General features: G+C 35.2%; 4 protein-coding genes across 6 annotated transcripts in view; all 4 read right to left on the bottom strand.

The window, feature by feature from the left end:
* Positions 1-369: 369 nt before the first annotated feature.
* LOC115452364 (transformation/transcription domain-associated protein) lies at positions 370-2664 on the bottom strand. Its single transcript, XM_030180873.2, has 4 exons — positions 2475-2664; positions 2117-2283; positions 1678-1853; positions 370-1032 (listed from the first exon to the last, which is right to left on the bottom strand). Exons 1-4 carry the CDS (start codon positions 2559-2561, stop codon positions 920-922), a joined length of 543 nt encoding a protein of 180 aa, XP_030036733.2. The 5' UTR covers positions 2562-2664; the 3' UTR covers positions 370-919.
* Positions 2665-2895: 231 nt separating this feature from the next.
* LOC119190780 (leucine-rich repeat-containing protein 74A-like) lies at positions 2896-4319 on the bottom strand. Its single transcript, XM_037443571.1, has 3 exons — positions 4179-4319; positions 3665-3786; positions 2896-3110 (listed from the first exon to the last, which is right to left on the bottom strand). Exons 1-3 carry the CDS (start codon positions 4286-4288, stop codon positions 2917-2919), a joined length of 426 nt encoding a protein of 141 aa, XP_037299468.1. The 5' UTR covers positions 4289-4319; the 3' UTR covers positions 2896-2916.
* Positions 4320-4869: 550 nt separating this feature from the next.
* On the bottom strand, positions 4870-6430 carry LOC119190696. Its single transcript, XM_037443102.1, has 3 exons — positions 5961-6430; positions 5402-5523; positions 4870-5076 (listed from the first exon to the last, which is right to left on the bottom strand). Exons 1-3 carry the CDS (start codon positions 6244-6246, stop codon positions 4870-4872), a joined length of 615 nt encoding a protein of 204 aa, XP_037298999.1. The 5' UTR covers positions 6247-6430.
* Positions 6431-8886: 2456 nt separating this feature from the next.
* The window catches only part of LOC115452365 (leucine-rich repeat-containing protein 74A), a 27758-nt gene continuing 9525 nt past the window's right edge, over positions 8887-27119 (bottom strand). The window contains exons 1-10 of one of the 3 annotated variants that reach the window (XM_030180876.2): positions 16933-17684; positions 16310-16431; positions 15669-15844; positions 14805-14948; positions 14113-14234; positions 12069-12213; positions 10870-11062; positions 10319-10485; positions 9776-9927; positions 8887-9489 (exon numbers count right to left, since the gene is read on the bottom strand). In XM_030180876.2, the coding sequence (XP_030036736.1) occupies positions 9383-9489; positions 9776-9927; positions 10319-10485; positions 10870-11062; positions 12069-12213; positions 14113-14234; positions 14805-14948; positions 15669-15844; positions 16310-16431; positions 16933-17200 (1596 nt within the window). In that variant the 5' untranslated portion in view covers positions 17201-17684 and the 3' untranslated portion in view covers positions 8887-9382. Of the gene's footprint in view, positions 9490-9751; positions 9928-10318; positions 10486-10869; positions 11063-12068; positions 12214-14112; positions 14235-14804; positions 14949-15668; positions 15845-16309; positions 16432-16932; positions 17685-27119 lie in introns of those variants that run through there. The other 2 variants (XM_030180874.2, XM_037443154.1) reach the window with 2 other exon arrangements.

The raw sequence follows: 27119 nt of genomic DNA, 5'->3' as shown, positions 1-27119 counted from the left end.
GTCTGCCCGCCAGGAAATATTTACACTAACACTTAAATTTCTTATTTATCGCCCTTTAAAACACTCGCAGGACGGTTTTACTACTAGGAAATAAAAATCGTCTTTACTATACGAATTTTATTTACTACAAAATATAAACTTCGACTTAAATTACTTAACAGACAACAATAAACCCAACAATCAATCTTTGCCCACAGTTTTTGGTAAAAAAATCATACATTCCTACCTACGTGAAGTTTTTTTTTTAAAGTTGATCCTGCAGTCATCTCCTAGAGGAACCTGCGAACGGTATACTGGTTCCTCCCGGCTTAACGGCTGCAGGGAGCCAAGGGAAGTGAGGAGGGGAAAAGAAGAGAGGACTAGGGAAGGAAAGGAAGAAGTTTACCAAACAAGTTACTTTTACTGGTGCCGAACAAGTAGCAATAAAAGTTTTTCGAAACATTCTTAGATACTAATCTGCGTGGGTACTACAGCGACGGCGAAGACAATGGTAGCACACACGCCCAGCTTAAGGAAGAAGGCTGAACAACTTAAGCTCATCAAATATGATAACTGTATGCATTTGAATATATCGACTGCATGCAGTCTGATAGCAACCTTAGCCTGCGATGTGAACAGTCCAGCATTATCATTTTAAATTACGCCGACAGAAAATCTAGTAAGTTTGCCTCAAATTAGTCCAATTGCCTGATTTGCACAGTTTTATTTTACAAATATTTTACAGCGTAAAAAGAAACTAAATATAAGGCCCGACCTTCTGCATCAAAATTAAAAAAATGCAAGCCTTCAAAACAACCAATGACTCCTCGACCAATTGTAGTGATTAGCCCTAATAACTTAAACAAACAGTAACAACAAATCCTACAGTAGCAGAATACCTTAACCTTCCATTAAGTATAGTTACTAAGTCAGAATAAACTCATTTTTTCTTCTTGCTCTTGCCTTTTGGGGGTGGCGGAGGTGGCGGTGGCGGCGGCGGCGTTGGTGGCAATTTCTTGTCAGGCCACAGTCTGCTCATGTACTCCACCACACCTGTGACATTTGACCATTTCTACATTATTTGCATAGTTATAAATATGTTTCAAGCGTAACACGGTAAATTTTAAATGATGGTGGATGACTTTTGGTAAAAACAAAATTTATTATTTCAAGTATTGAAATAATAAATTTAATAGAAATAATAGAAGGCTTCAACCTCAAAAACATTATGTAACTGAGTTTTTGTTACTGAATAAACTTATATTTTATTTATAATTATTTAATTAAGAAAATCTCACTTAATATGTCCACACTGTCTTTGTACGCAAAAATGTATAATGGTCCTTTTAACTAATAATTTGGTCAGAGCCTTTATTGTAAACTCGCATTAAACGTGGTGGAATCCATCGCCTCTAATAAAATATTAGCGTAGCTCCATACAAAGCAATACGAAATTAAGTGGATTGCACAGAGATAGTTTTCCGCCCGTTAATGCATTACCAAAGTCATCTGCTACGGCTTACTCAACAGCTCAGACAATGCGAGAAGTTCAGTTTAGGCCGTATGGTTGATGAGTTCAGTCCACATCGCTACATACATTTTTTTCTTTTTTAATGGCTACAAGCACTGTGTTGTTGTGCTACGCCAATGACAACGCTACATACATTGGTTTACAGTCTTATATTAAGCTCTACTAACCAGGAAGGTTTACAGTCTTGGCTCCTTTATCAGTCGGCTGTCCAGGAAAAAGGTTTGCCATCTCCTCAATCAACTCTATGTCTACGTGAACACCAGCCAACACCAAATGTTTGTATAACAGTCGAATCTGAATGTCCGGCCCTTCGTTAGTTTTTTGCAAACTTAAGAAGAACAACCTACGGAAGGAATTCCAAGTTCAAGTATATTAGTGTCAGAAAAGAAAACTAATTTAAATGTAGGTATTTAATAATTTTAAGGTAATAAATACGGCAATGAGAATTTCGAAGTTCGGATATAATGTTCAGCTTCAATTTCAGTACCAATCTGCCAAAAGGTCTTGTCTTTAGGTCAAATAGAGAATGGACAAAACCAGATTCTTGAAAGGTATAGAACAATGTTGATAATCTAACAAACCCCTTATTCTTACAAAAGCACTCACATAATATCCACTTTACACTTCTTGCTTGCTCTTGAACTCACGAAGTCGATCCTCTTCATCACAATTAGCCTCATGTCGGGCATGCTGAGGGTATAGTTTTTAGTAACTGGACCGTGGGTGATGTGAGTTTTAGCACGAAATGACAGTTTTAATATTGCTGTTTTTTCCTGTAGACAAATATCCGATTTGATTATCAACACAATAAAATTTTAAAGGTGTAAAGGAATTTGTCGGCTATTGTAGAATCTTGTTTCTGAATTCCCGGTAAATTTTGAATGAAATAATTAGGTAATAGCTTTTAATGTATAAAACAAATTATTTTCTATTTTTTATAAAATATAATTTTGCAATTTCTTACAGCTATAAAATCCTTAGAAATGACAATATTATCCATAAGTAGATTCTGGACTTTAACAGCCTTTTGCCTCAGAGCGGTAAGTATCATGAAAGCGTCGGCTGGTCGTAGGGGATTGTTGGATATATTCAAAGTTACCAGACCAGTGGCGTTTGGTAATCTTAGAGCGATGGATTTAGCTGCGTCTGTTGATAATCTACAATAGTAAGATGAGGAATTGTAATATCTTTATTCTATTCTACGACTATTAGAGAAAACCTAAGTAATCAGTTTTAATCACATAATTTTGAATGCACTAAATTATTTTTATCCATGCGTATTATTTTATAGTAGAATGAGTGCTCAAATATTTATGATGGATTACATTATGATATTATATTTTGTATATCTTAATGATGCATGCCTGCTACAGGTCCGACTTGTGATTAATCTCATTGACGTAGATTTACATTATACATGTAACTAAAACTACCAAACAACAGACTATCGCATACTTATTGTTACTCAAATCTAAAATTTTCAATGTCGTCACAGTAAGCAGTTTCCTCAGAGGTATTCCAACGGTGAGAGCATTCCAAGACAAGTTTAACTTCCTTAGCGATTTATTGTCACCCAGTGTCCTTATCAAGAAATTTGCACCTAAAAAGATTTAAAACAGCAAAATATCATACCATATTTTGCGTGGATCTTATAATATATGTTTTATAAGCAAATCTACTAAAAGAATAATTCTAATTCCATATTTCCCGACTTATTTTAAGATGTAAGTTTTTACGCATTTTGTATACTGTATTAATTTTACGAATGCTATCATGCATTCTCTATTTAGCAATATCAGTTTTATAAAATCTAAGCACTATATATAACAAATGAATGCATCAAAAAACAGCCAAACAAAACATTAAAACAAACCATTAAACTGTGTAACGACATAAATCCAACACTAATCGCACCACGCAAGTAACAATATTTAAAATATAAATTGTCATTTTTAAACAATTTTGTTTTTATATTTTTAGCTGTGGCATACAGAATATTCATAGGAATCATCATTAGCAAAGGAACAGTCACTTCTAGAGTTGCAGTCAATAGTCTTTGTTTTCGTTATGACGGGCCATCACTTCACTGAGCATTAGCCACTATTGCGTTTTAATCCATCTTGTTCTATATCTGTTTCGTAAAATGTTTCTCACCTGGTGTTGGATATATTCTGTTCCACGAGAGGTCAAGATGCGTCACTTTGTTATTGAGCCCATACGCTTCAGCAAGAGCAATAGCCCCATCTACTCCAAGGTCATTGTAACTCAAATTTAACCTTAAAATTACGAAATATTCATATTGTGCGATTATATTTTGCCCATAGCTTTTAATAAATAATTATCAATCGTTTCTGGGAAATCCAAGAGTACAATTTAGATATCGAAACTGCATTTTTAACAAACTAAATTGGATTGTAGTAAAATACAGAGATTACTATCTGCACCAACATCCAGGTACGGCTGTAATAATTATAATTGATATTATGCATCGGCAATTCATCTTATGGTATATTATCTAATAGTGATAGTCAATTTCTCGTAAATATATTGTATTCATTTAATATGACTCTGGCTTAAGACCAACTTTAATTGATGATTAAATAAGTATCCTTATACTTATTTAAGTAGAGACCTTCCTCAAATACACGTCATTAAAGTATTCCCTTACCGTTTAATAACAGCTCCTTTTGTTATCTGTGCAGTGAGATACATTAAACCTGCATCTTTAATATCGTTTCTGGACAGATCTAGCAGATCTAATGAATGTTTCGACAACATCACGACTAGGTTTTGAACGCCTCCACTGAGTAATCTGTTTTAAAATAAATATAATAAAGTCTAAGTCATAATTACATTATTACGGGAAAACATCTCCCTATGCAACCTGTGGTACTAAAATGAATTAAAAATGTTATTAGATTTAGGTCACTACATTTCTGAGCAAAAGAATGAAAAAAATAAACTTCATTACTTTTTAGTCATTTTAAACCTTATTTGTGAAAGAAATCGACATAATAAGTGAAAAATGATTTTCATCATCAGTAACAATGATACATCTACACTTTTAATATGGCACCACTCGCCGTCACAGTGGAGTTCATCCGTACTACGTTGAAACCGTCCGAACTCTGTAGTAGCACGGTGTGTTCTTCTTCTTCTTAAATTTTGGAATGAACTCCCCGCATCTTTGTTACCCGTGCGCTATGACTTGTCCTTTTTTAAAGAGGGTTTGAAAGAATGCTCAGCTCCTGGTAGACAACGGCTTGGCTGTACCTCGCATTGCTTTAGTCCATGTGCGGCGGATGCTGCTTACCATCAAGCTGACTCGTTTGCCTACTATGGTAATAAAAAAAACGTATCTATGAATCACAGTAACACACTACCACATACTTGCAATTACACAAAACCAGTTCCTTTAAGGCGAAACTATCGCCCAGCAACTGGCCGAGGTGGTAGCAAGCATCAAGACTCAGAAAACTGCCGGTGAGGTCCAATCTCTTCACGTACTTATTATTGGCCAAAGCCAAAGTCATTGCTCGCACACCCACGGAATTCACGCCATAGTACTGACAATGGAATTTAAAATCACTGGATATTCAACTCAATCAATATTATTCTGATCTTTAATAAATGATATACGTAACATGGTTACGATTTCTTATAACTATTTAATTGTCCTTAGTGTGTCTGTACGTAAAGTAACAAGAAAAGTAGAATGTCAAAATAGAACAAAAAATATATAGCAATAGCAATAACTGCGTATAAGATCACAACGTTCATTCAATTATACTTACATAAAAATAATTAAAAGTAATGGAAATTACTCAAAGCAAAGTTATTCGTAATATTGAAAATTCAATTAATACTTGAAATGGATGAACAATTGTTTACCTTCAAATCAATAGCTTCCTTGAGCAATCCCCTGTAGAATTCTCTTACAGGAACCACGTTCATCTGATCGCATAAATCCAAATACAACTCTTGACCGTCGTAGTCGTATATTTTCTGAGGTTCTGATAATAAAATAAAATATTTCTGCTATTGACGATTGAATATAACATTTTTTTTTTATTAAAAACAGGGATTTCCAATAAACAAATCTGCTGTATTTTAGTTCTACAAATTTATTTCATAAAATGCTCACTTCGGACTAGTGTCTTAAGTGTTTGCAATTTGTGAGTATCTGTCACACAAGTTTGTAACTTAGTGCGCATCCTGACCTTGTTGAAACCTATATTGCATTGCAACAGGATCTAAATTAAAAACAGAAAAGATGCACAATTTCGAATCTCTGACTTTTTAACCACTTTAGCCTACCATCTTGCCTTGTCCAATGTTATGTAAATTTTGACTATTATATACTTACTATCAGATCCCGTCACTCCGCAATTTACGATCAATAAAAAACCCACAATAATTTACTTAACTCTTTGTACCTACATGATCTTACCTGGTTGCAACAATGCATCAGTGATACCCGGATCTTTAATACCGGGGTAATTATAATAAACATGACGTAAAACCGTGCTATCTGAAAGTTCTATGTACTTAGCGCATATCTCTCCACTGCCAGGGTCGTACAGACCCTCTTCGTACGCTGCCCTTTTAGGGTTGTCAGTAAGCAACGTTTCGATCATAGATGACCATTCTTCCATCGGTGGATCCTCTGAGGACGATGATCCCAGATTCTCAAACAGAATTCTCACCGATTTACTAACCATGACTTTGGATGCCATAACTAAAGTTATACGCGTATATTAATTTGATATTTAGTTTTTATTAATGCTTATTGTATATTTTTTAAAACTAAAGAACTTAATTATAGTTCTATCTATGCTTGCTTTGCATCTAGCAAAATATCGCTTTTTCCACAGCTTTTCCGTATGTAATTTTTAAATTAATTATAGCTTAGTCTTTTGACAATTCTTTTTTTCTTGATTGATTACTTCTACTTTTATAAATCTTGGGTTTAGTAGCTTACCAGCCTATATTTTCTAAAAAAAAAGGTTTTACTGGTGTCAAATCATCTGAATTATATTAAAACCATGTAATTAATATATGGTACTATTTTTCGCATAGTTGATACAGATTTGTGATTCGGAAGTGATTACTTACATTTTCGAAGAAAAAATTTATTTCTGTTCAGTATAAGTCAAATCACCGCTATGGTAGCAGTATCAGTCATGCTGGTACTGCAGCAAGAAGTTGAATGAGGGTTCCCATTGTGGCACAATGGGATTAATTGTGTATTTTTCTTTATATGTTTTGTTTTTCTCTGCTTATATTGTACATGTTATACTGTTATTATCTCAATAATAAATCTTTCTTTCTCTTCTTTCTTTCTGTTGAGTCTGTTTAAAGTTATTTAGGGGCATGTTTCTTAAGCATTAGAGGACCTTCTTCGATAAAATTACCCTTCCCTGAATAACCAAAGTGGGGAAAAGGGCCTTAAATCATGTTGAAAATGTAGCTATGGTTTAAAAATTACGACATATTTACAGATGTAAATACAAAACCCTTTTTAACAATTGGTCAAACTAATAATGATTCCAACAATCAATCTAAATATTCCGTTTCAATGCATTTTATTCGAATAAATGTTGCGGTGCTAGTATTGTCGATAATTAATTAACAATTACGGGTGAAATACAATGTTCAACGAATTTTAAATCGAAACATACTTTGATTGTTTAATTTAAAGCATTCTCATGTTGAAAAAAATCGTTTAATTACCGTTATTTCATCTCTAATATAATCAGAAGTTAATTTAACTATAATTTGTACCTATATTCGTAGTATCGCAGATGAACAGACAACCTGAAAAGGCCCATGGTAGTGTCTGGATCGATGCCGCTTCCCACAAGTCGGTCGGGAAATTTTTAAGGGAGAACTATCTAGCACGAGATATTGCAGGTGACGATCTCGAAGACAGTATTGCTTATGTCAGTATAAGAGAATTTTTCATTATTGAATAGGAGGAATTTGTGCAGGGCAAAAAAAATTATAATCCACTAGCATGGCATACCACATGACATATCACCCGCATACTGACTCCTAGTCCCAATGCTGTACATGTACGCTACCCGTGCAGAAATAACCGCTGCAAGCATACGGCTAACAGAACAGGATTCTTAAGACACCAATGGCGAAGGATGACATTTTCCGAAACAAAACCAGACACAACATAGGCACTACTAATAATATGCAGAAATGCGGTCTGCAAATCGTTCTAATGATAATTTGATTTTGCATGGATTACGAAAGGAACGCCTACAGAAATCGTGTTATATAAAATCTTCGCTACTGGGTTACTGAAAACTATGAAATGTGTTTTGATTGTTGTAGCAATTGTTTTAACACGTCTAGCATGTACTCCTACCATCTTGTAGACGATAGTACAGATCCCCAGGTCCTAGAAAGGATGCCTAAGTCTAAGAGCAGTGCTACTCGGGTCATCGACAATGTTGAGCCCATTTAATCCGACTTACAGCTGTTTTCAATAAACGATACCAGTCTTAATCTTCAATTTGATTCCGAGAATGAATCAATCAAAATAATTTATTTGTAAACTGTCAAAAATAATTTTGCTCTGATTGGTAAATTTTTGAGATAGATCAAAAAAGCGATTGGGATCGTTTATTGAAAATTGCGGATAATAGCGCCGGCATTGATGTATCGCTTCACCTGCCTCCCTTTCTGAAAATTTCGTCCTGCCAGTTTCTTTATATGAGCACTTTAAATTGAAGTCACTGCGCCTAAAAATAACCACAATGGTATCCAGACAGGGTGGACTGAGTAGACATGAATAATTGTAGCGATTTTTTATGTGCTGCTTTGATCATTTCCCATTAGGAACCAAGGAGCTAGCTATTCTGCTGGATTTCTGCTATAAAATAACCGGTAAAGAGTATCAAAAAATGTTGTTACGCGCAGCTATCCTAGCCGATTGATATCGGGCGTTTCCGGAAGTATTCAGCTGCTTGGGCAGGCTGGCAGAAGAGAAGATATGTCACGCAGTGACTATTCTATTTTTCCTAATATAATGCTTAATACTATAAAGAAAAGCGTTTAACAATGTATTATTTACATTTTTAAACTCTATGTGACAAACATAAAATTAAAATGTTCACAAGCATGGCCCGGAGTCCCGGCGTATAACGCGAGTGAAGTGAAATCCAAAATGAGCAAGTTTGATGGAGTAATCGTGTCTAAGGATCACGATAACGGCACAAGCTTCGCTCTAAATTATTTACAGCGCCTTAATCCCGGGCTTGCGTCCGCCGCCGGGAAATATTTACACTAACACTTAAATATCTTATTTATCGCCCTTTAAAACACTCGCAGGACGGTTTTACTACTAAGAAATAAAAATCGTCTTTACTATACCAACTTTATTTACTACAAAATATAAACTTCGACTTAAATTACTCTAAAATTATCTGGAACTACGTTCACAATATAAAACACAATAATCAATCTTAAAAACGTAACGTCTTATAAAATTAGTTAAAGCTAGAGCGGCAACAAAAGTTTACGCGCAAAGTTTTCACAAAGTGAATTAAATATTTCTAGTAAATTGCATGAACCAGACGACTTAAGATAACAAGGGGATTATTCTGAATATCTCAGTGAAGGCAACTAAATTGGGCTTCAATGAGAACACGGCGGCATTATCTTCTTAAATTACGCTGGGAGATATAAATGGATTTCTCTTATGAGCTTTGGCTGAAATTAGGTCTATTCGTAATATCGGCCAGTATTTTATTATGATGAACATAGACAAAAATCTTTAAAAATATAAAAACAATGACAATAAGGATCTATGTTGCTTACCACACCCCAATAAATAAGTCAAAACGAGTGTTATTCAAGTTATCTCTTTTTCTTGCCCTTCTTACCACCCTTGGTGGGCGGCGGCGGCGGCGGCTCCTGCGGCAATTGTTTATCAGGCCACATTCTGCGCACGTACTCCACCACACCTGTTCGATATTTTTTTGATCATTTGTGTATCTTTCGTACAGCAACGGAAAAAATTCACGACCCAGACAATTTATTTCAATAGCAAATAATATAAGTTATTATTATAGGACGATGAAGTTAGATATAGTCAGTGTGAGTAGCCCGTATATCAAGAGCTACTCAAACACAAGTCCAACGCATGGCGAAATGTATTATCTCCTAAATTATTTCCAAAATTTGTGTTTTTATTGACCGATTGTAATGTTTCTTTTTTGTACTCACTGGGGAGGTTAATAGTCTTAGCACCTTTATCGCCAGGCTTTCCTGGGAATACATTGGCCATCTCCTCAATTAGGCCCATTTCCATTGGAGCGCCCGCATACATCAAACTTTTATACAATTCTCGGGTCATCATGTCTGGTCCATCGTTAGTTTTCCGCGCCCTCAAGAAATACAGTCTGAAATATAGTTGTTACTGTTCGACCTGATCTCCAATGATTAAAGTCAAATCGCATGATAATTTTGAAAACTAAATTCGAAATATTATACTATACTTTATATTATACTTATCCTAAGTATAATATTTGTATAATTAATAGGTGATGTTAAAAGTAACTGATCTAGAATGCACATTCCAGACCGACTTCAAATCATCATAATCAGCAATAGGATATCAAATACTGAATAGAGAACCTCCCCTTTTTCCGAATATTTCCCAAACCACCTTCTTGGAAAACTCTAAAGATTTCCTGCACCTTTAATCTTTCTCCTATTGACTAATTTAAACTACAAAAAATATATGCTCGTCAGATTATGATATTTGTATTTTTATTAAATAAACACACTAACGCAATATCGAGTTTGCACTTCTTAGTAGCTCTCGAAGTCAAAAAGTCAATCCTCTTCATCACAATGAGCCTCATGTCGGGCACACTGAGGGTGTAGTTTTTGGTCACGGGGCCGTGGGTTATGCGAGTTTTAGCACGAAAAGGTAGGTTTAATATTTCTTCCTTTTCCTAGAAAATAGTGGTTACGTCGAATAATTTATTAGCATATCCCTATATAAAAATATGAATAATATAATAATAGGAAGAACAATGAAGTTCAGCAAATTCACATTGAAAGCTGTTTAAGATTGTAAAAAAAATGCAACCAAAAAAAGACTACGTCGATAGCAAATGTATTCATTATCATCACTTGACTGTAGCAAATAGCACTCATCAATAGTGTCCACCTTACCTAGGGCGAAAAGTACATCACACCGATTCTAATTAATGTCGGTACCGGTCAGAGTATTCAGTTACTCTAAACTCGAACGGAGATTACTCAACAATCTTTCTATTTTCTGCTACCATTTAATTGCATAATTTTTTTATAACTAACATCGACATAATTCTTACTGCAATAAAAGCCCTATTGACTACAATATTGTCCATCAATAGCTTCCGAAGTTTAACTTCACTCTGCTTCAAAGTGAGGAGTACGATCAAAGCATCAGCCGGTCGGAAAGGATTGTTGGATAAGTCCAATGTTTTCAGGCCAGTGGCGTTCGGTAGTCTTAGGGCGATGGCATTAGCTGCATCGGTTGACAATCTAGAACATAAGAAGAGAAATTACATATCGACGAGAGAAAGTTATTTCTTCTTCAACGTGTTTTATCCTTAAAATCCATTTGCAATCACCAGACAATTTAGAATGATTACTCTGCTTACGCGAATGTTAGACATCTAAATAAAACTACGTTCAAATTTTATCGCGGTTCTTTTAATTTAAATATTCTGCCTACATTTCGAAGACTTTGCAGCCTTTATGGTGACTGGGTGGATTCAAAACGCAATTATTTATGTTATAAAAACTTAGACAAGTTTTGTTCAACCTAGAATTCGAATCCAAAATCTCACAATCAAAATCACGATCTAGTTTTAAAATAGTCATACAAAGTTTTCAAATAACAGTTGTGTCGTGAAGTCAGATATTTTATGTAATATGTCTACAGCTCCGCCCGTGTAAAACGTTTTTCCGGGATAAAAAATAGCCTATAGCACTCAGAAGTAATGTAAGCTTTCTATTAGTGAAAAAAAAATCAAAATCAATTAAGTACTTCCCGAAATTAGCGTGTTCAAACAAACTCTTCCGCTTTATATATTAGTATAGAAGTGTAGAACGATGATGACTCTGTTCATTCCATGAGAACGTCGTTTTACATTTCCACTAATTCAATCGCTCGCCCACCAGCATACGTCGACAAGGACTTTGATCGAAAACCGAAATTAACGTGTCCTTAACAGATAAAAAGGAAGCAGTTCGTTACAGCAGTACATTAACACACCGTGGATTTGGAACATGTGTGTGGATGTTGGTTAAAAGTTTGCTCATAAAGCGGAATATATTGGATGGGTACGTTTAGTTTTGCCAAACCTTGGATAAAGGATTAAATTAATATAATAATATCAACCCTGTCCCACTGCTGAGCATGGGCCTCCTCCACTATCAAGAGGGATTAGGCCGAAGTCTACCAAGCTGGCCAGGTGCGGATTAGCAGACTTCATACACCCTCAAAATTCTTGGAGAATTTCTCAGATAACTGTAAATTTCATACTTATTGTTACTCAAGTCCAATATTTTCAGCGTAGTCACAGTGAGCAGTTTCCTCAGAGGAATTCCAACGGTGAGCCCGTTCCAAGATAAGTTCACCTCCCTTAGGGCCTTATTGTCACCCAGGGTCCTTATCAACAGATTTGCACCTGGACAGAGGATTACGCAGTTACATTGATTGTTGTACAGCTTGACGTTAATATACAAGTAGGGCTGTGATTAGTAATTATAAAATTAATATTTTTATTATAATTTTGATGGACAAATATTTTTTGTATAATAATTATATATGCATACACCACAATGTATACCGAAGGATTATCATCAACTAGCTTTTACTCACAGCTTCACCCGCATGACAGAGTTTTCCGGGATAGAAAGTCGCCTATAACCTTCCTAGGGTTTTAAACTATCTCCATATCAAATTTCATAAAAAACGTTCAGCCGATTTTGAGAAAATCAATAACAAACATGTTTGTTTGTAAAAAAGGGGACTATGTTTTATATTTAATTGTTATCTATAGATAGAGTAACCTAACTATCCTCTAATCTAAAGAACGTACCAAATCCAAAAATCAATCTCATTACCAAATTCACAACACAGCCAACGATAACAAAATCACATCAAGTCACCGCAACGAAGAATGCGCGACATTTTTTTCAATTCCAACCAAACGCCATAACATTATAGATATAAAAAAGGCAGAACGCACGTCGCACATGTTCAAAATAAAACGGCACAGAGCCGAACCCGTGTACTGTTTAATATTTATGAAAGCAACTCGAAGGCCCGCGCGACTCGAATGAAATAGCCAACAGAAACTTTCAGCCGGTGAACGTTTCTAAAACGCTCGCGAGCGACGCTCACTACGCCTCAACAATTTTATTGCTAACTTTCATCGCATTACCGATAACACAATAATGTCCTTTGTGATCTGAAAACGTTTTAATAAGTGTAGTGCTTAGTTGTGTGCTAGTTATCTGCATATACTGGTTAGGATATTGTTTTTTAAAGTACTATTATTGTTTCCAAAGGAATACAAGTAGTAAAGTTATCTAATTTGGATTTGGTGCCCTTATTGTCAAAATTATACATCTACTTCTACTATACTGAATCTCAAACGCCTGCAAACTATGCCTCTACCATTTTATTGACAACTGGAATCTATACTTCTATACTATTATATAAAGCTGAAGAGTTTGTTTGTTTGTTTGTTTGTTTGTTTGTTTGTTTGTTTGAACGCGCTAATCTCAGGAACTACCGATTCGAACTGAAAAATTCTTTTTGTGTTAAATAGCCCTTTGTTTGTGGAGTGCTCTAAGTTATATATCATCACGCTATAACCAATAGGAGCGGAGCAGTAATGGCTAATCTCAGGAACTACCAGTTTGAACTGAAAAAATCGTTTTGTGTTGGATAGCCCTTTATTTGTGGAGTGTTATAGGCTATATATCATCACGCTATGACCAATAGGAGCGGAACAGTAATGAAACATGTTGCAAAAACGGGGACAATTTATTAGTTTTGAGAGCTTCCGTTGCGTGCGCTGCGTAAACGGTTAAAGTTATGCAACAATGAAGAATGACGGGATTGTTCCTCTTAAAAAGTTCTAAAAAATATATTATAAAACAAAGTCCCCCGCTGCATCTCTCTGCCTGAACGTGTTAAACTCAAAAACTACTCAAGGTATTCAGATGAAATTTGGTATGGAGCCAGTTTGAGACCCTGGGAAGAACATAGGCTCCCGGGAAACTACTACTTTTATAACGGAAAACTTTAGCCTGAAAAACTTTATAACGCGGGCGGAGCCGCGGGCAAAAGCTAGTAGTTGAATATAACACCTAATAATATAGCAATTGAAGCCAGCGTAACTACTTAACATCTCATGTCTTAGGATAGCGAGCACAGTGGAATACCAAACAATACTTTGTAATTCAAGGATGGTGTTTCTACTGTTTATGGGCGGTCGTACCGCTGACCATCAGGCGAACGGAAAGCTCGTCTCGTCATCAAAGTAATAAAACAATACAATAGTCTATAAGCTAACCTCTCGGTGGAAATATTTTATTCCATGAGATATCAAAATGCGTCGCCTTGTTGTTGATCGCGTACGCTTCAGCGAGGGCCACGGCTCCATCGGCGCCCAAATCATTGTAACTTAGGCTTAGCCTTTAAATGATTGAATATTAGTTTTATTCGATAGCCTAGTATTTAAAACCCACCTGATACTACTAAATTTGTGTAAAGTTCTAGAAAATACTGAAGTCAACACACGAACTAGATTCGTGCCGAACTAAATTGGATTTTTGCCTTGTGAGGCGATAGGCTCGTCTCCTGTTACAACGTGGGACGAAAGTAAATGGACAAAGGTGTAACTATTTCCCTTTAAAAAGTCCAAACGCAACCACAGCATATCTGAATATAACTTTTATATGCAAATACCCGCTGCGACATCTTTAACGTAATTAACAGCCGTTTTCAATAAACGACACCAATCTCAATCTTCAATCCGATTTCGAGAATGAACCAATCAAAATTACTCATTTGTAAGCATGGCAAAAAAACTTTGTTCTGATTGATCCATTTTTGTGATTGATAGAAAAAAACGATTAGGATCGTTTATTAAAAATGGCACATAGTCATTGTGATTGAGTCGTAAGGAACTATTTAAATTATACTAAGGCTAATGGAAATTATGTTCATATTTTTTTTAATTCCTTTATAATGACTGCAGTTTACCGTTTAATAACAGCTCCTCTTCTTATCTGTCTGGTGAGAAACATAAGGCCCTTGTCTGTAATATCATTCCTGGATAAGTCGAGGAGTTCCATTGAGCGCTTGGACAGCATGACAACGAGGCTCCTTAGGCCTGCTGGTTGTAATCTATTGAGAGTAGCTTAATGTAATACACCATAGAGGTTATGTGTTACAATAAATTACAAAAAAAAATATTATGTGTGTAGATAAAGTTGATGTATCAAAAAACAGAACAACGAAAATTAAACTGTATGTCACTAGTATGCAAAATAATTTAGATTGTAATCACTACAAGACTTTAGAGCCGTTGTTTTTAAAGTTACTTCAATATCTATCACTATGAGAAAGTATACTTATTCTTACAGAACTTGTTGCATAAGCTAATCTTCAAATAAATTATAAAATTCACAATATGGAATAGCTATCATTCTAGAACTTCTCAATATATTGACATTTTTGCGGGACTAAGTTTCATACATATTTATAATCAGCAGTCCTTTCTTTGTTTTTTGAACACATTAAAATTTTTCGAAAAAAATATCGGTTACGTAAATAAGCCTTTCAACCGTCGATATATAATCTCACCCCCTAATTCATAGACGTTTTTTATCTAAGGACGGAGTAAAGCTGTGATATCAAGTCTGTGTCTCAGTGCTGACGGCATGGCAGCCATTGAGATACAACAATATTAGCCAATCACAACGACCCTATGGCTACACACTGCGAAGGCTGCCATGCCGTCAGCACTGAGAAACAGACTTGTTATCACAGCTGTACTCCGTCCTTAGATAAAAAACGTTTATTAATAAGGTGGTAAGAATGTAAACTACAAAATGTGATACATACTTGCAACTGCACAAAACCAGCTCCTGCAAGGCGAAACTCTCGCCCAGCAACTGGCCTAGGTGATAGCACGCGTCCAAGTTCAAGAAGCTGCCGGTGAGGTCCAATCTCTTCACGTACTTGTTATTGCTCAGAGCCATCGCCATTGCCCTCACGCCTCTCGGATTTACCGCGTAATACTGGCGAAGAATAAACTAATTGTCTATGGCGAAGTAAGCAGTTAATGCCCGACGCCATTGTATTATGTACATTATAAGTTAAAAATGATTAGGTTAGTTATCGTGGAGCTTTTTTATACGGGCACGGCAAAGTGACCCCACTGCGCCTGATGATAAGTGGAGTGTGATCTAATAGAATGTCGACTGACGAGAAATGGTTACCCCTCGGCAGTCGACATAATTTTGCTGTCTTATTGCAACCAGATATACGAGTACACTGGTTGATCCCGAAACACAACAAACTTACGTAGACCACTATGGGCGAATATAAATCAAAAAATATATCCTACCACCAGCAAAAACAAAGGCGATGGGTTATTTATTTTCACAAAGTCACATCTCATTATACATCATTTAAAAACCAGAAAGTTGGTAGTGATTCGTGATATTTAAGGTTCAGTCTAAAGAGACTGAACAGTCCTTTACCTTCAAATCAATGGCCTCCTTGACCAATCCCCTGTAGAAATCCCTCACCGGACACACGTTCATCTGATCGCATAAATCCAAATACAGCTCTTGACCATCGTAGTCGTAAATTTTTAGCGGTTCTGAAAATTAACCGACATAGTTATCTTCTAGTGCATTGCTTAACAAATATGTTATGTACCTTTTAAGTTTTTGAATTCAAAAATTCTAAAATCTCTAATAATAACTTTACAAAAGGTTATCGAGTTTTTGTTCTTGTGTTAAATTTAAAATGCTTGTATTAGCATATAAAATTGAAGATAATGGTTATATAAATTTTCTGACAGGAGACACGAGAGAATCCAGAAAGGGGTTGAGAACAATCCTAACTTCCTATTCATTGAAATCGTCTGAAGTCCGATGGTGATGATTCACCAGCATCTTGACATTCCCGGAGATTCACCACGTATCAAACGTCAATAAAATTCAGGATTTTATTATTAGAACTATTTTTTTAAATACATCGCTGTACTTCTTCATAAGTATCGAGGTCATCGATATATATAGTAGAATATACGTCGATGATCGAGATAGTATAGGCAGTCATTTCTACCAACTACAAATAAATAAAAATATCTACTCACCTGGTTTCAATAAGGCATTAACAATTCCCGGATCTGTAATACCCGGGTAATTATAATAAGCATGTCGCAGAACCGAGCTGGCTGAGAGGCTTACGTACTTGGTGCATATCTCTCCGCTGCCAGGGTCGTACAGACCCTCTTCGTAAAGCGCTCTTTTAGGGTTGTCAGTAGCTCGCGCTATGATCAGGGATGACCATTCGTCCATGGGCGGCTCTTCCGATGATGAAGAAGTCGTGTGCTGGTACAGGACTTTTACTTTTGAAGACATGGCTAAATAAATATGGTGTGTTGTATTTGATTGATTTAGGTTGTATTTTGTTTAATATATTATACTTGTTGCTTAATGTGTCTTTTGCTAATTTTGGTTTGGTTTTGAGTTGTTGAGTATGACAGAATGACATATTATATTTTTTAATAGAACTTATATTTTTATTTTATATTCAGTGTGTGTCATTGGCTTGATTAAATGAGTTAAAAACGCAACTGTTTCTTAAAAAAAGTTTTTGCAATTTAGATTCATCATGATCCAGTATCTTTCAATTTAAAATTTTCACCGGTTCTTCTTGAAATGCTTAGAACGTAATCATTTATTAGTTATTTCTTATTGCCCATGTTTTAATGTTATGTCCCAATGCCATAGCGAGTACCTACCACTACTGAAAAATAACGTAGGTATATAATAACGTTAATGAAACCAAACATTTGGATGAAATGTACATAAATTATCATTTTATTAGTCGCATCTCCGACCGCGTAGTTTTTCGGAATAGAAAGTGGTTTATGTCGCTCTCAGGGTCTCAAACTATCTTCATACCAAATTTATGGAAATCTTTTCAGTAGTTATTGCTTTTATCGCATTCAGATCAGTTTAGGCGGACAGATGCGGCGGGGGACTTTGTTTTATAATTATTTTTTTTAGGAGAAACAATTCGGTCATACACGATTGTTGAAAATCTTTTACCGTTTACGAAGTACTCGCATCGTAAGTTCTCAGAAGGAATAAATTTTACCCATTTTTGCGACATTTTTAATTAATGTTCCGCTCGTATTGGGCATAGCGTGATGTTATATAACCTAACAGCCTTCCTCGATAAATGGGCTAAGTGACACTAAAATATTTTTTCAATTCAAACTTGAAGTTCCTGAGATTAGCGCGTTCAAAAAACCCAAACTTCATATAACAGTATAGAAGTATAGATTATATTTTTACCAATTATGAAATCCACATCGTACAAAACAAACAGCACCGATTCAAACATTTATCCACACGAAAATAAACATTAGTGGACCAGACCAAATACGAATCGAAATTAATTTCAAATGTCGCTTTCAAACGATTAGCAACGAGGCATCAAATGGAGATGAAAGTTATCACTGCAAACAGGACATGATTTCAAACAGAGCCGGCGGGGTTGCAAAAAGCACCATGTGGCGTGCAATATCGGGCCATGCAAACATTTGCCCAAGCCAGCCGCTGTACAAATGGCGCGATGAGTTTTCACAAGCCTGTCTGCGTTTAAACAAACGGGCTTTACATTCTATGTACAGGCGACTTAGCGCCTCTCGATTTGTTTCCGTATTTTTCATTAAGTAGTTAATATAAGAGTTAGTAAATTGGATGTGATCTTTTTTTTCACTTTCGGACTCTGTTACTTTGCTCCCTGGTTAGATAGTATCGTGTTGTGCGAAAAAAAAATCTTCTGTAAGTTAATAGTTTGTCGTGTTCACATTAAACTTTTTCTTGCTATCAACGTGATGATACGAATCTTTAGCAATCCGGCATAAAAGTCAAAATACGAGTTACCTACGGAAAATAAAAGCTTCTAACAACTTTCTGCCAACGTCCAAGATAAGGTCATAAAAGCAATAACCAAAACCTTTAGTAGAACACGGAAAAAAACACCTCATAAGAGTAAAAGATACCTATAAGATAAAATGAGGGTAGATCACAATTGAGCTTGAACCTTATGGCTATAGAGTCAACAATTCTAATAACTCATCAGCAGAAAATGAGCGCAGGTTGTAAAAAAGGCATTCTTCTTATTTTTGTTACCCACAGCTATATTTCCCCGCTCTGTTAAAACGCCACAAGATCCCGCGCCTCTAAACACCTCATATATTTGCCAATGTGCAAATAAATCACATGGCTGAAACAACGGAGCTTCCATACAGTCAATACAAAGGTAATAGGTAAAGTAATTAATATTTTTCCCTCTCTTCTGTCGCTTCTCTTCTAGTGCTATTGTCCTAATTAAGATTGCTAGTGTCGAAACAATATGAAAATTTCCAAAACTTTGGGTAACTAACAACAGCTGGAACAATTATACCAAGCAACAAAATATTAATGAAACGGCAACAGAATCCGCATGCTCTAACTATAAGTAGTTTCCCTAATTCAACCCAGGCCAGTAGTATTAGTCTTCTAGTTTGTATACCGAATCGACATCCGTGCGACACTTGGGCTTCTCATTAAAAACCAGTGATGCAGCTGTATTGCTGTAGCATTAAGCTAATTGAGTAGCCCACTGTTGGCACATATCTAATTGTCTATAAAAAAAATACTTTATGTGTTATAACTGCACTGTGCCAATAATAATACTCTGTTCTTTCTATCTTTCTTTTGCTTTACAATTATAGTACATAATCTTTAAACCTGACATACACTTCGATACAGAACATAATAGCAGCGTGGAACATTTTTATCACATGTCAACAGTATAACATAAAGTTGGATTACTGCTCTAGCAACTGCACCACTACGACGTTGATGTTAGGGGAGAAATCATAAAAACACCATTACACGGCAGTTAACTGAGCCATGCGGGATCACGCTGAAGGGAAACTGATGGTGTGAACATCTCACAGACGTGTTTATCCACTGGGAAAATAGCTTATTTTATACAAAACGTCTCGTCGGTGAAATGATAAATAAAACTTCATTTATCTCCTTCGATATGATATTTGTTCAATTTCATGTCCCAAGAAGTAAAAGCAGCCACTTTTGTCATCATAATCTGTTACTACTTCAAATAAATAAATGTCAATCTAATTTGTCTCAGCAACCTCTTCTGAGCCAACTGCATTGTCAGCTCTTGCAGACTGCTGCTGGAGTTCAATTTAGCAGTTCTACAAAAATACGACAGTCAATTTATCTGTTTAATTTAAGCACCTCCTTTGCCTTAAAAACTCTCACATACCTAGAACATAATTTTGCCAATAATACTGTTCAACATTCCTAGCTGGTATAACACAAAAGCGGGCTTCGGCCTTCCAACGCATGCTCTATAACAAAAGGCTATAATTTTCTAGATATTACGTACAGTGAAGATTATATTTGATACAGAAACAATGATAACATTGCCATATTGTAGAATCGTGTGAATTTAATAATTCTATAATGAGATTAGTTTCTTTAAGGTAAATAAAGTAAGTTATTATATTTAAATTATAATAAACAATTAATAACGCATAGTGCCAATCCAATCCATGACTAACCATCAAGTATCAGTTATGTTATTAAATTGGGTTCTCCTTATATTAGAATTTGTAATTTTTGATTCTTTAAATTGTCAAGATATTGTCTTGCAAAACTGCATAAACTTAAAAAAATCAAAGGTTTTTTATACTACTTACTTGTTGCTTCCCACTCTCATATACTAAGCATGTATTGCAATAATAATAAATGTAATTCCAATCCTAACAACTTGAACAAACAAACTATGTATATTGTATACGCATACGTAATAATATCTTAAGATAAATTTAGGTAGATTGTCCATCGTTAGTACCAACTACCCCGGCCTTACGAATTGTATCAAGCCGTCTGTGACCAAATATTTTACATAACCAAAGTGATAATTTTTTCGTAAATTATTAAAAGTACTTACCACCTTCAATATTACTTACTATGCTTTAACAGAATTATCAATCCTAGTTTTCCATGAGCTCTAGTTTTCAAATTCTTGCGTCCGTAACTGAAACCTTGTCTATTTTAGACTTTTATTTTGTTTTTTACACGAATTATGTTTGTACTTTGTTTTATAATATACTATATTTCGTGTTTAAGCCCTACTGATATAATTTGTCTGTAAATATTCCTAAAAATAAATAAATAAATAGCTTTTTTATTGAAGGTAAATAGCGATAAATGACTACTACGTAGCACTTCGAGAGTTCGTACATTGAGATATAAGATGTTAACTCTCACAACGCTGGTTACAAAACCGAAACATAACAGGGTACGAACACACCTGCTTGGCAGTAGAAACAGACATTGCGGGTTTACAGACCCAGATAGCTCCTCCCATACGAGAGACCTACTAGCGATGAAGCTTTTTTTCAGCACTTACAATAGACTGCTATACTCTCAGTGCTATATTCTCCATTCTTAGAAACTACTTTCCTCAATGATTGCTTTCGTTTAACTCCTATAGTTAAGACTCTATTATAACCAAAGCTCGTTACGCAGTTAACACAATGGCTCGTGTGGGTGTTATTGGCTTTTAAAACGATTTGCGGGCGACTTACACCCCACACTTTCTATTATGATTCCTTTTAAAACTGTATAGACGTGTCGACTCTCGATTAGATGTAAAATGTATACTGTACGTGGGGGGTGTTAGAGGGTTAATATAATTGACAATTGTTCTATGTATGTAGTTAATATGCATTACAATAATTGCAGTTAAACGTACCCCAATAAGGAGTTAGCTTATCATGAGGTTAGCTGATGATGATGTTAAAATAACATCATCATCAGCTAACCTCAATCGCTATTAATATATCATTACACATCCCATCTTAGTCCTAAAACGTAGAATAAAACTCTTCACTAACCGCAATTGCGACAACCATCGCATTAGCACTGTTAAATTATAAATCCAATGCCATAACTTATAATTACTCTTAGGACCCGCACTGTCCCTTCGATATATTGTGATTACATTGACATTTGTAGACGTGAAATACGTGAGCCAGGTTGGAGAGCGGAGATGCTTCGGCAAAAACTCTTTTGTTAACGACCGCCCACATTTCACACGAATTGAACACCCTGTATGCGAAGGCGACTCATAAATAACTGAGCAGGTATGCCGCCGCGATCCTTCCCTGTCTCTCTGTCTTGCCGATAATTTATACTCGTGCGAATGTTAATAAAGTAATGGCAGATACTTTCGTTTTCCAGTTTGATTATAAATTGTGACGTCGTACTTTCACCTGTCCGAATAAAAACCATCTGCGGTTCTATTTACTCATACGTTTGGTTGTTCATATTTGTTTTGTCTACAAGACTAAACTAGTGTAATTATTACCTTTTTGGCATCAAAAAATCCTTTAATAATAGAAATCCTTTTTATTCTGGCAATTGACTTATGCCCCGACGGAACTACGAGCCGACGGTATGAAATTATACTTAAAGCTACTACCTCGGTGTAGTTGTATTGCGTGCACGGAACGAAATCTCTCTGATGTCCCGGTTTCGAATCCCCGGTCGAGCACAGTGATATTAAACTGCTCAGTAGATACTGACTCCTCCACAAATTTGTGAATGATACGGCGATAGGCTCGCTCCTACGCTCCCTACAACATAATGGGATAATACACAGGCGAAAACTGAGTTTCCTGGTCGCACCTATGTTTCCCCCTTCGGGGGATATTGGTATGAAATGTGTGTGTGTGTTAAAGCTTTAAGTTTGAATTCTCACTGGGGTAACCGCCCGACGAGGTCTAACGCAGTTTCCCAAAGGCCTTTGTACTCTAACCATTCCTCTACAGTGTACATGATAGCAAGTATGAGCTAGCCATTACTTTTTCCAATGAATACACAATTTTGTACATATTTTCGCAGACAATTCTAAGCTAATTGTTATTCTAACTAGTGTTTTCACAAATTAGGACGTCAGGGGGGACAAGATTCCGCTATTTCATATGTAGATCATCCCTCACATTTCGTGGATATTCGATTTGTACCAAACTCGCTGAACAATTATACCAATTTATATAATTTATTTCGCAAGCGAAAGGTCCTCTGTTTGTTGTGGACCGCTGATACAATATTTATTTTTTGAAAATTTCCGAACACCCGCGCCATATGGACAACGCAACAAATTGGTAAAGTCAATGCGTTGGTAAATTATGAAATTACTTCCGTGCTTTATGTTTATTTTCCAGTTAGCATGTTAATTCATCCATATTTGTTTTTCCTTTTCGAATGAGCATAAACATTTCGAATATGGATAAATGATTACATATTACCTACTCTACCTATCTGGAGTTTCGTATTTGCCTGAATAACAAATGCAATGCGAGTTATTTATTGTTTTATTATTAACTTTAGGTTGATACTTGTACTTCTTAATTCGTCGTGTCATGGACTAGTAATATAGTATAATGATTTCTTATGTTTACGCGAATATTATTTATCGACTTTAAACTATTTTTTTTTTTATTTTAACGCGGATTTTTTAATTATTGCTACTAAAAGCCAAATATTATACGAGTACGTTAAGTATTAGTAGACATATTTCTTCCCAAAATTGCTTGCCTTTGCTTGTTTTACTTAAAGAAACACTTTTTATTCAAAACTTGATCTACTCTTTGATGAGAAAAACGAATGCAGCATACGTGAAAGGACCACAACACCAAAAAGTCCGTCATCAACCGAACCGTCTAACAAACAATGTAGCGTTGCATTGTGCGCTCGGGGATACAAATTTAAATTATAAAACTTTAAACAAGCGGTAACCGTAACAAGAAACGAGATTTCGAAACAAACTCCAGCTTAAACAGGGCTGCCAGATTGTATAATTGGACACAAAAAATGTTCATCTGGTTGGCTGATTACATCCTCTTTACACTCTTTACATGTGTGGACAGTAAACGTACAAAACAATTTTACTAATAAAAACCATCCCCTGATCAAAACGTTGTAATCGAGGAACAAAATTTTAAAACTATACTTAGGTTACAGTTTAATTGAGCAAATAGCTATAGGCATAATTATATAAAAATCATAGTGACTTCCATATAATAATACTATTATGTAAAAAAAATATATGCTATGATTTTAAATTGATGTTTCATACCTTTAACCAAAAGGAAAAAAAATCTAGCCATGCGTTCGTTAACTAGGAAAAGAATCAAATGGCAACCCTAAGCTCAATAAATGTCTTTGTTAAAACACTATTGTGGGTTTTATTGGGGGTAATTTTAGTTTCCATCGTAACCTAACTTTGCGTGAAACGCGCGCAAGCAGACCGAATAAATTTTAAAAGTTGTAATTAATTCCATACTAATCAAACAATCCTATCTTACTACCTTATTAATCATGTTGCAATGAGCAAGCAATTTTTATGGAATAAGTATGTCCTGACTAACTAAACACATTCTCGAAATTTCATTGAAGTCCGTTACGTGGTTTCGGAGATTAGCGTAGACGCGCTCACCTACTGTAAATTATTTTTTCTATTCCTACAAGATCACAAATGCAATCAATGATTTGAAAAAGTTTTGTCACAACCAGATGAATGCTATGGCACATAAAATACGATTATCAAGAAACATAGAATTTATACATTAAACAAGAGAATAGATAATAAATACTGAACTATTTTGAGATAGGGCGGCAAATTTTGGTCTGCCCAAAGACTCAAGGTACGCCACTGTTATAAATATCTAATTTAGTTCCACAAAGCTACAACTCTAGATAAATCTATTTTTTATCGATTACTTATCTTGATTAGGAAACAATATGAAAACCTATTCATCTTTAGACTTTATCTAGTACACTATAACTACTCGGAATATAAGGAACTGCCCGTTAATAGATCGGTTTTTGAGTACCTATTATACTATGCTGAACAAACTTATTGATGTAAGCAGCCTGCCAGTTTGAACTTTACATGGCATATACACACTCACGCTTTTAATCCCCAAAGGGGTAGGCAGAGGCGCAACTGGTGAACCCATTTCCCGCCGTGTGTATTCCATTTTATGATGTGAAGTGAGCCTATTGCCATATCGGGCATAATCTCCAGACTCTGAGCTGATACTGAGTATAAAAGCCTAATATCACTTTACCTGACCCAGAGATCGAACTCCAAACCTGAGCACTGCAGTCCTACCGTAATACAACTACACCACTGAGGCAGTCATTCCAGAACTCCTCTGTATTTTGTTCATTACACTAAAAGAATAACTAGTATCAATCAATTATCGATAACTAAAATTTGTTACGTTGTTAATTGAAATCATTTGCAAATTATAATACAACTAGCTGATCCAACAGATGTTATACTATGAATTTACAGCGCGCATTCTGTCAATCGCTGACAGTTATTTCAAACAATTGACAGTTTTATAAAATTAATATTTACGTTAAGTTTTCTTAAATGTTCTAATTTTCTGCGCAATTTTTTGAATTTTTTCTTTCATAAAAACCTTCTCCTGACAATAACAAACACAACAAAAAAAACTTTATGAGGAAACTAAAGTTGATTAATTTAACAGCATATTCTGAATATCTATCTAGTTATCATTCTAGTTATTTTATCATTAGGAAAAAATGCTAAATCTGCTGGAAAACTCCCCAGTGGAAAGTCATCGACTCTACGTATTTTCTTTCCAGCTTGTTTATGATTTTATATAACCAAACACGTCATGCTCAACCCTCAGTATAACCAAACACGTCATGCTCAAACCAAATACCGAAACAGACGACACAAAAAAACGAATTATTTTACTTAATATATTATTATCATGAAAATAATATTCTAAACCAAATAAATGTTTACTATACTATCTAAATAAATGTTTATTGGTCACAATACATGATACACATTAGCAATCTTACTGAACGTGGATCTTGACGAATGTGGATGATATGATTTCTCAAAAAATTACATAATAATATACAGATCACATACACTGTGTAGTATCTTTAGACCCCACTTGCTATGTAAGAAGAAACAGCGAACATTTCCTCACAATGAAAAAAATAAATATAAAATCACGGAACAGTGAAAAAATTACACCGTAACTTACAAATAACAAATAGAAACAGTAACTTGTATAGAACAAACTATTCACGAAAAATTTTAAAATTATATATTAAGTATTTATATTTATTAGTCGTATTTTCGGAAATGTTTATTTTTGTTCCCTCACTATTTTTTGTCTGTGGTCACTCTTTTGAGTGTTCCTGTGGGAAGTTCATCCCAAAGAGCATGTTCATCACGCTCTTTCATACTGAATTAAATTTCTGATATTAAATCTTTGTGTAAGTAGATAAATAATAAATACAATTTTATCACATTTCATTAATGGAGAGTAAAGAGAAGGATCAAGAAGAATCATTTTATATGAGAGACAAGCAAAAAAGTGTCGCCACGGTAGCGCTGATGTAGCGAAAGGGTATGACATGAATCTACGGTAATCATTGTAAACGATCGGGTGTTTAGTGTAGTTGATTTATGGAAATTGATAAAACTGCAATATGAAGAACTTTAATTATAATAAAGCGGATGCTATTTTATGTGTTTAGTTCAACATCCTACGCATATGACTTTTGGCGCTATCTTTAAAATTTTCCCACTTGCCACCGTGGCGCCACCCTAATTTTACAAAGAGATGGTACTCGTTGCCTCTACCTTTCATACTTTCTTTAAATCACAAATCTAAGAAAATATATTATACGGTATGTACAAACAAAGACAAAAAAATAAAAAGAGAATATAAAAAAAATAGAAATCATAACCGATTATTAATGTCTGTGTATTTAGCTCAGTATTTAACTCAGAACAATGACAAGCATAGAAGTAACACTATGACATTTGAGTGTACTCTGTCTTAGACAGCAAGAAATTTAATTGTGTTGCGATCCCTTCTGACATCTTATCGATATCGATAGATGCGTTATCTATCGGCTATGGTAAATTCACAGACCTGCTAAAATAAACACTTTTCGGTCAATCAACTACAAACCGCTGCAAATTGCTGCTATTTTAGATAAAGGCTAAAAAAGATATCAAAACCCTGATTTGGTATTCAAGTACCAGAAGAAGTCTGGGTATATAAAAGCACTAGTTAAGAAGCTGTTAAATTACATAAACAATGGAACTACCGGCTTTCTTCGAACAAAATTTTGTCCAATTTTCATTTGCTATTTACAGCAGTTTTCATGCCTTCCGAAA

This window comes from Manduca sexta, chromosome 26, assembly GCF_014839805.1.
Source record: "Manduca sexta isolate Smith_Timp_Sample1 chromosome 26, JHU_Msex_v1.0, whole genome shotgun sequence".
NCBI classification, from domain to species: Eukaryota; Metazoa; Arthropoda; class Insecta; order Lepidoptera; family Sphingidae; genus Manduca; species Manduca sexta.
This window is presented reverse-complemented; position numbering and strand designations above follow the sequence as displayed.

Excerpts from the sequence above, each read along its gene's own strand:
- LOC119190780 (XM_037443571.1), bottom strand. The coding sequence starts at position 4,288 with ATGTTGTCGAAACATTCATTAGATCTGCTAGATCTGTCCAGAAACGAT. Across the intron at positions 3,787-4,178 it reads AAAGGAGCTGTTATTAAACG|GTTAAATTTGAGTTACAATG; the intron begins GTAAGGGAATAC and ends CGTAATTTTAAG. Across the intron at positions 3,111-3,664 it reads CAGAATATATCCAACACCAG|GTGCAAATTTCTTGATAAGG; the intron begins GTGAGAAACATT and ends AAATCTTTTTAG.
- LOC119190696 (XM_037443102.1), bottom strand. The coding sequence starts at position 6,246 with ATGGCATCCAAAGTCATGGTTAGTAAATCGGTGAGAATTCTGTTTGAG. Across the intron at positions 5,524-5,960 it reads TGATGCATTGTTGCAACCAG|AACCTCAGAAAATATACGAC; the intron begins GTAAGATCATGT and ends TTTTATTATCAG. Across the intron at positions 5,077-5,401 it reads AGGAAGCTATTGATTTGAAG|TACTATGGCGTGAATTCCGT; the intron begins GTAAACAATTGT and ends TTCCATTGTCAG.
- LOC115452364 (XM_030180873.2), bottom strand. The coding sequence starts at position 2,561 with ATGATACTTACCGCTCTGAGGCAAAAGGCTGTTAAAGTCCAGAATCTA. Across the intron at positions 2,284-2,474 it reads TTTCTAAGGATTTTATAGCT|GAAAAAACAGCAATATTAAA; the intron begins GTAAGAAATTGC and ends ATTTGTCTACAG. Across the intron at positions 1,033-1,677 it reads CAAGACTGTAAACCTTCCTG|GTGTGGTGGAGTACATGAGC; the intron begins GTTAGTAGAGCT and ends CAAATGTCACAG.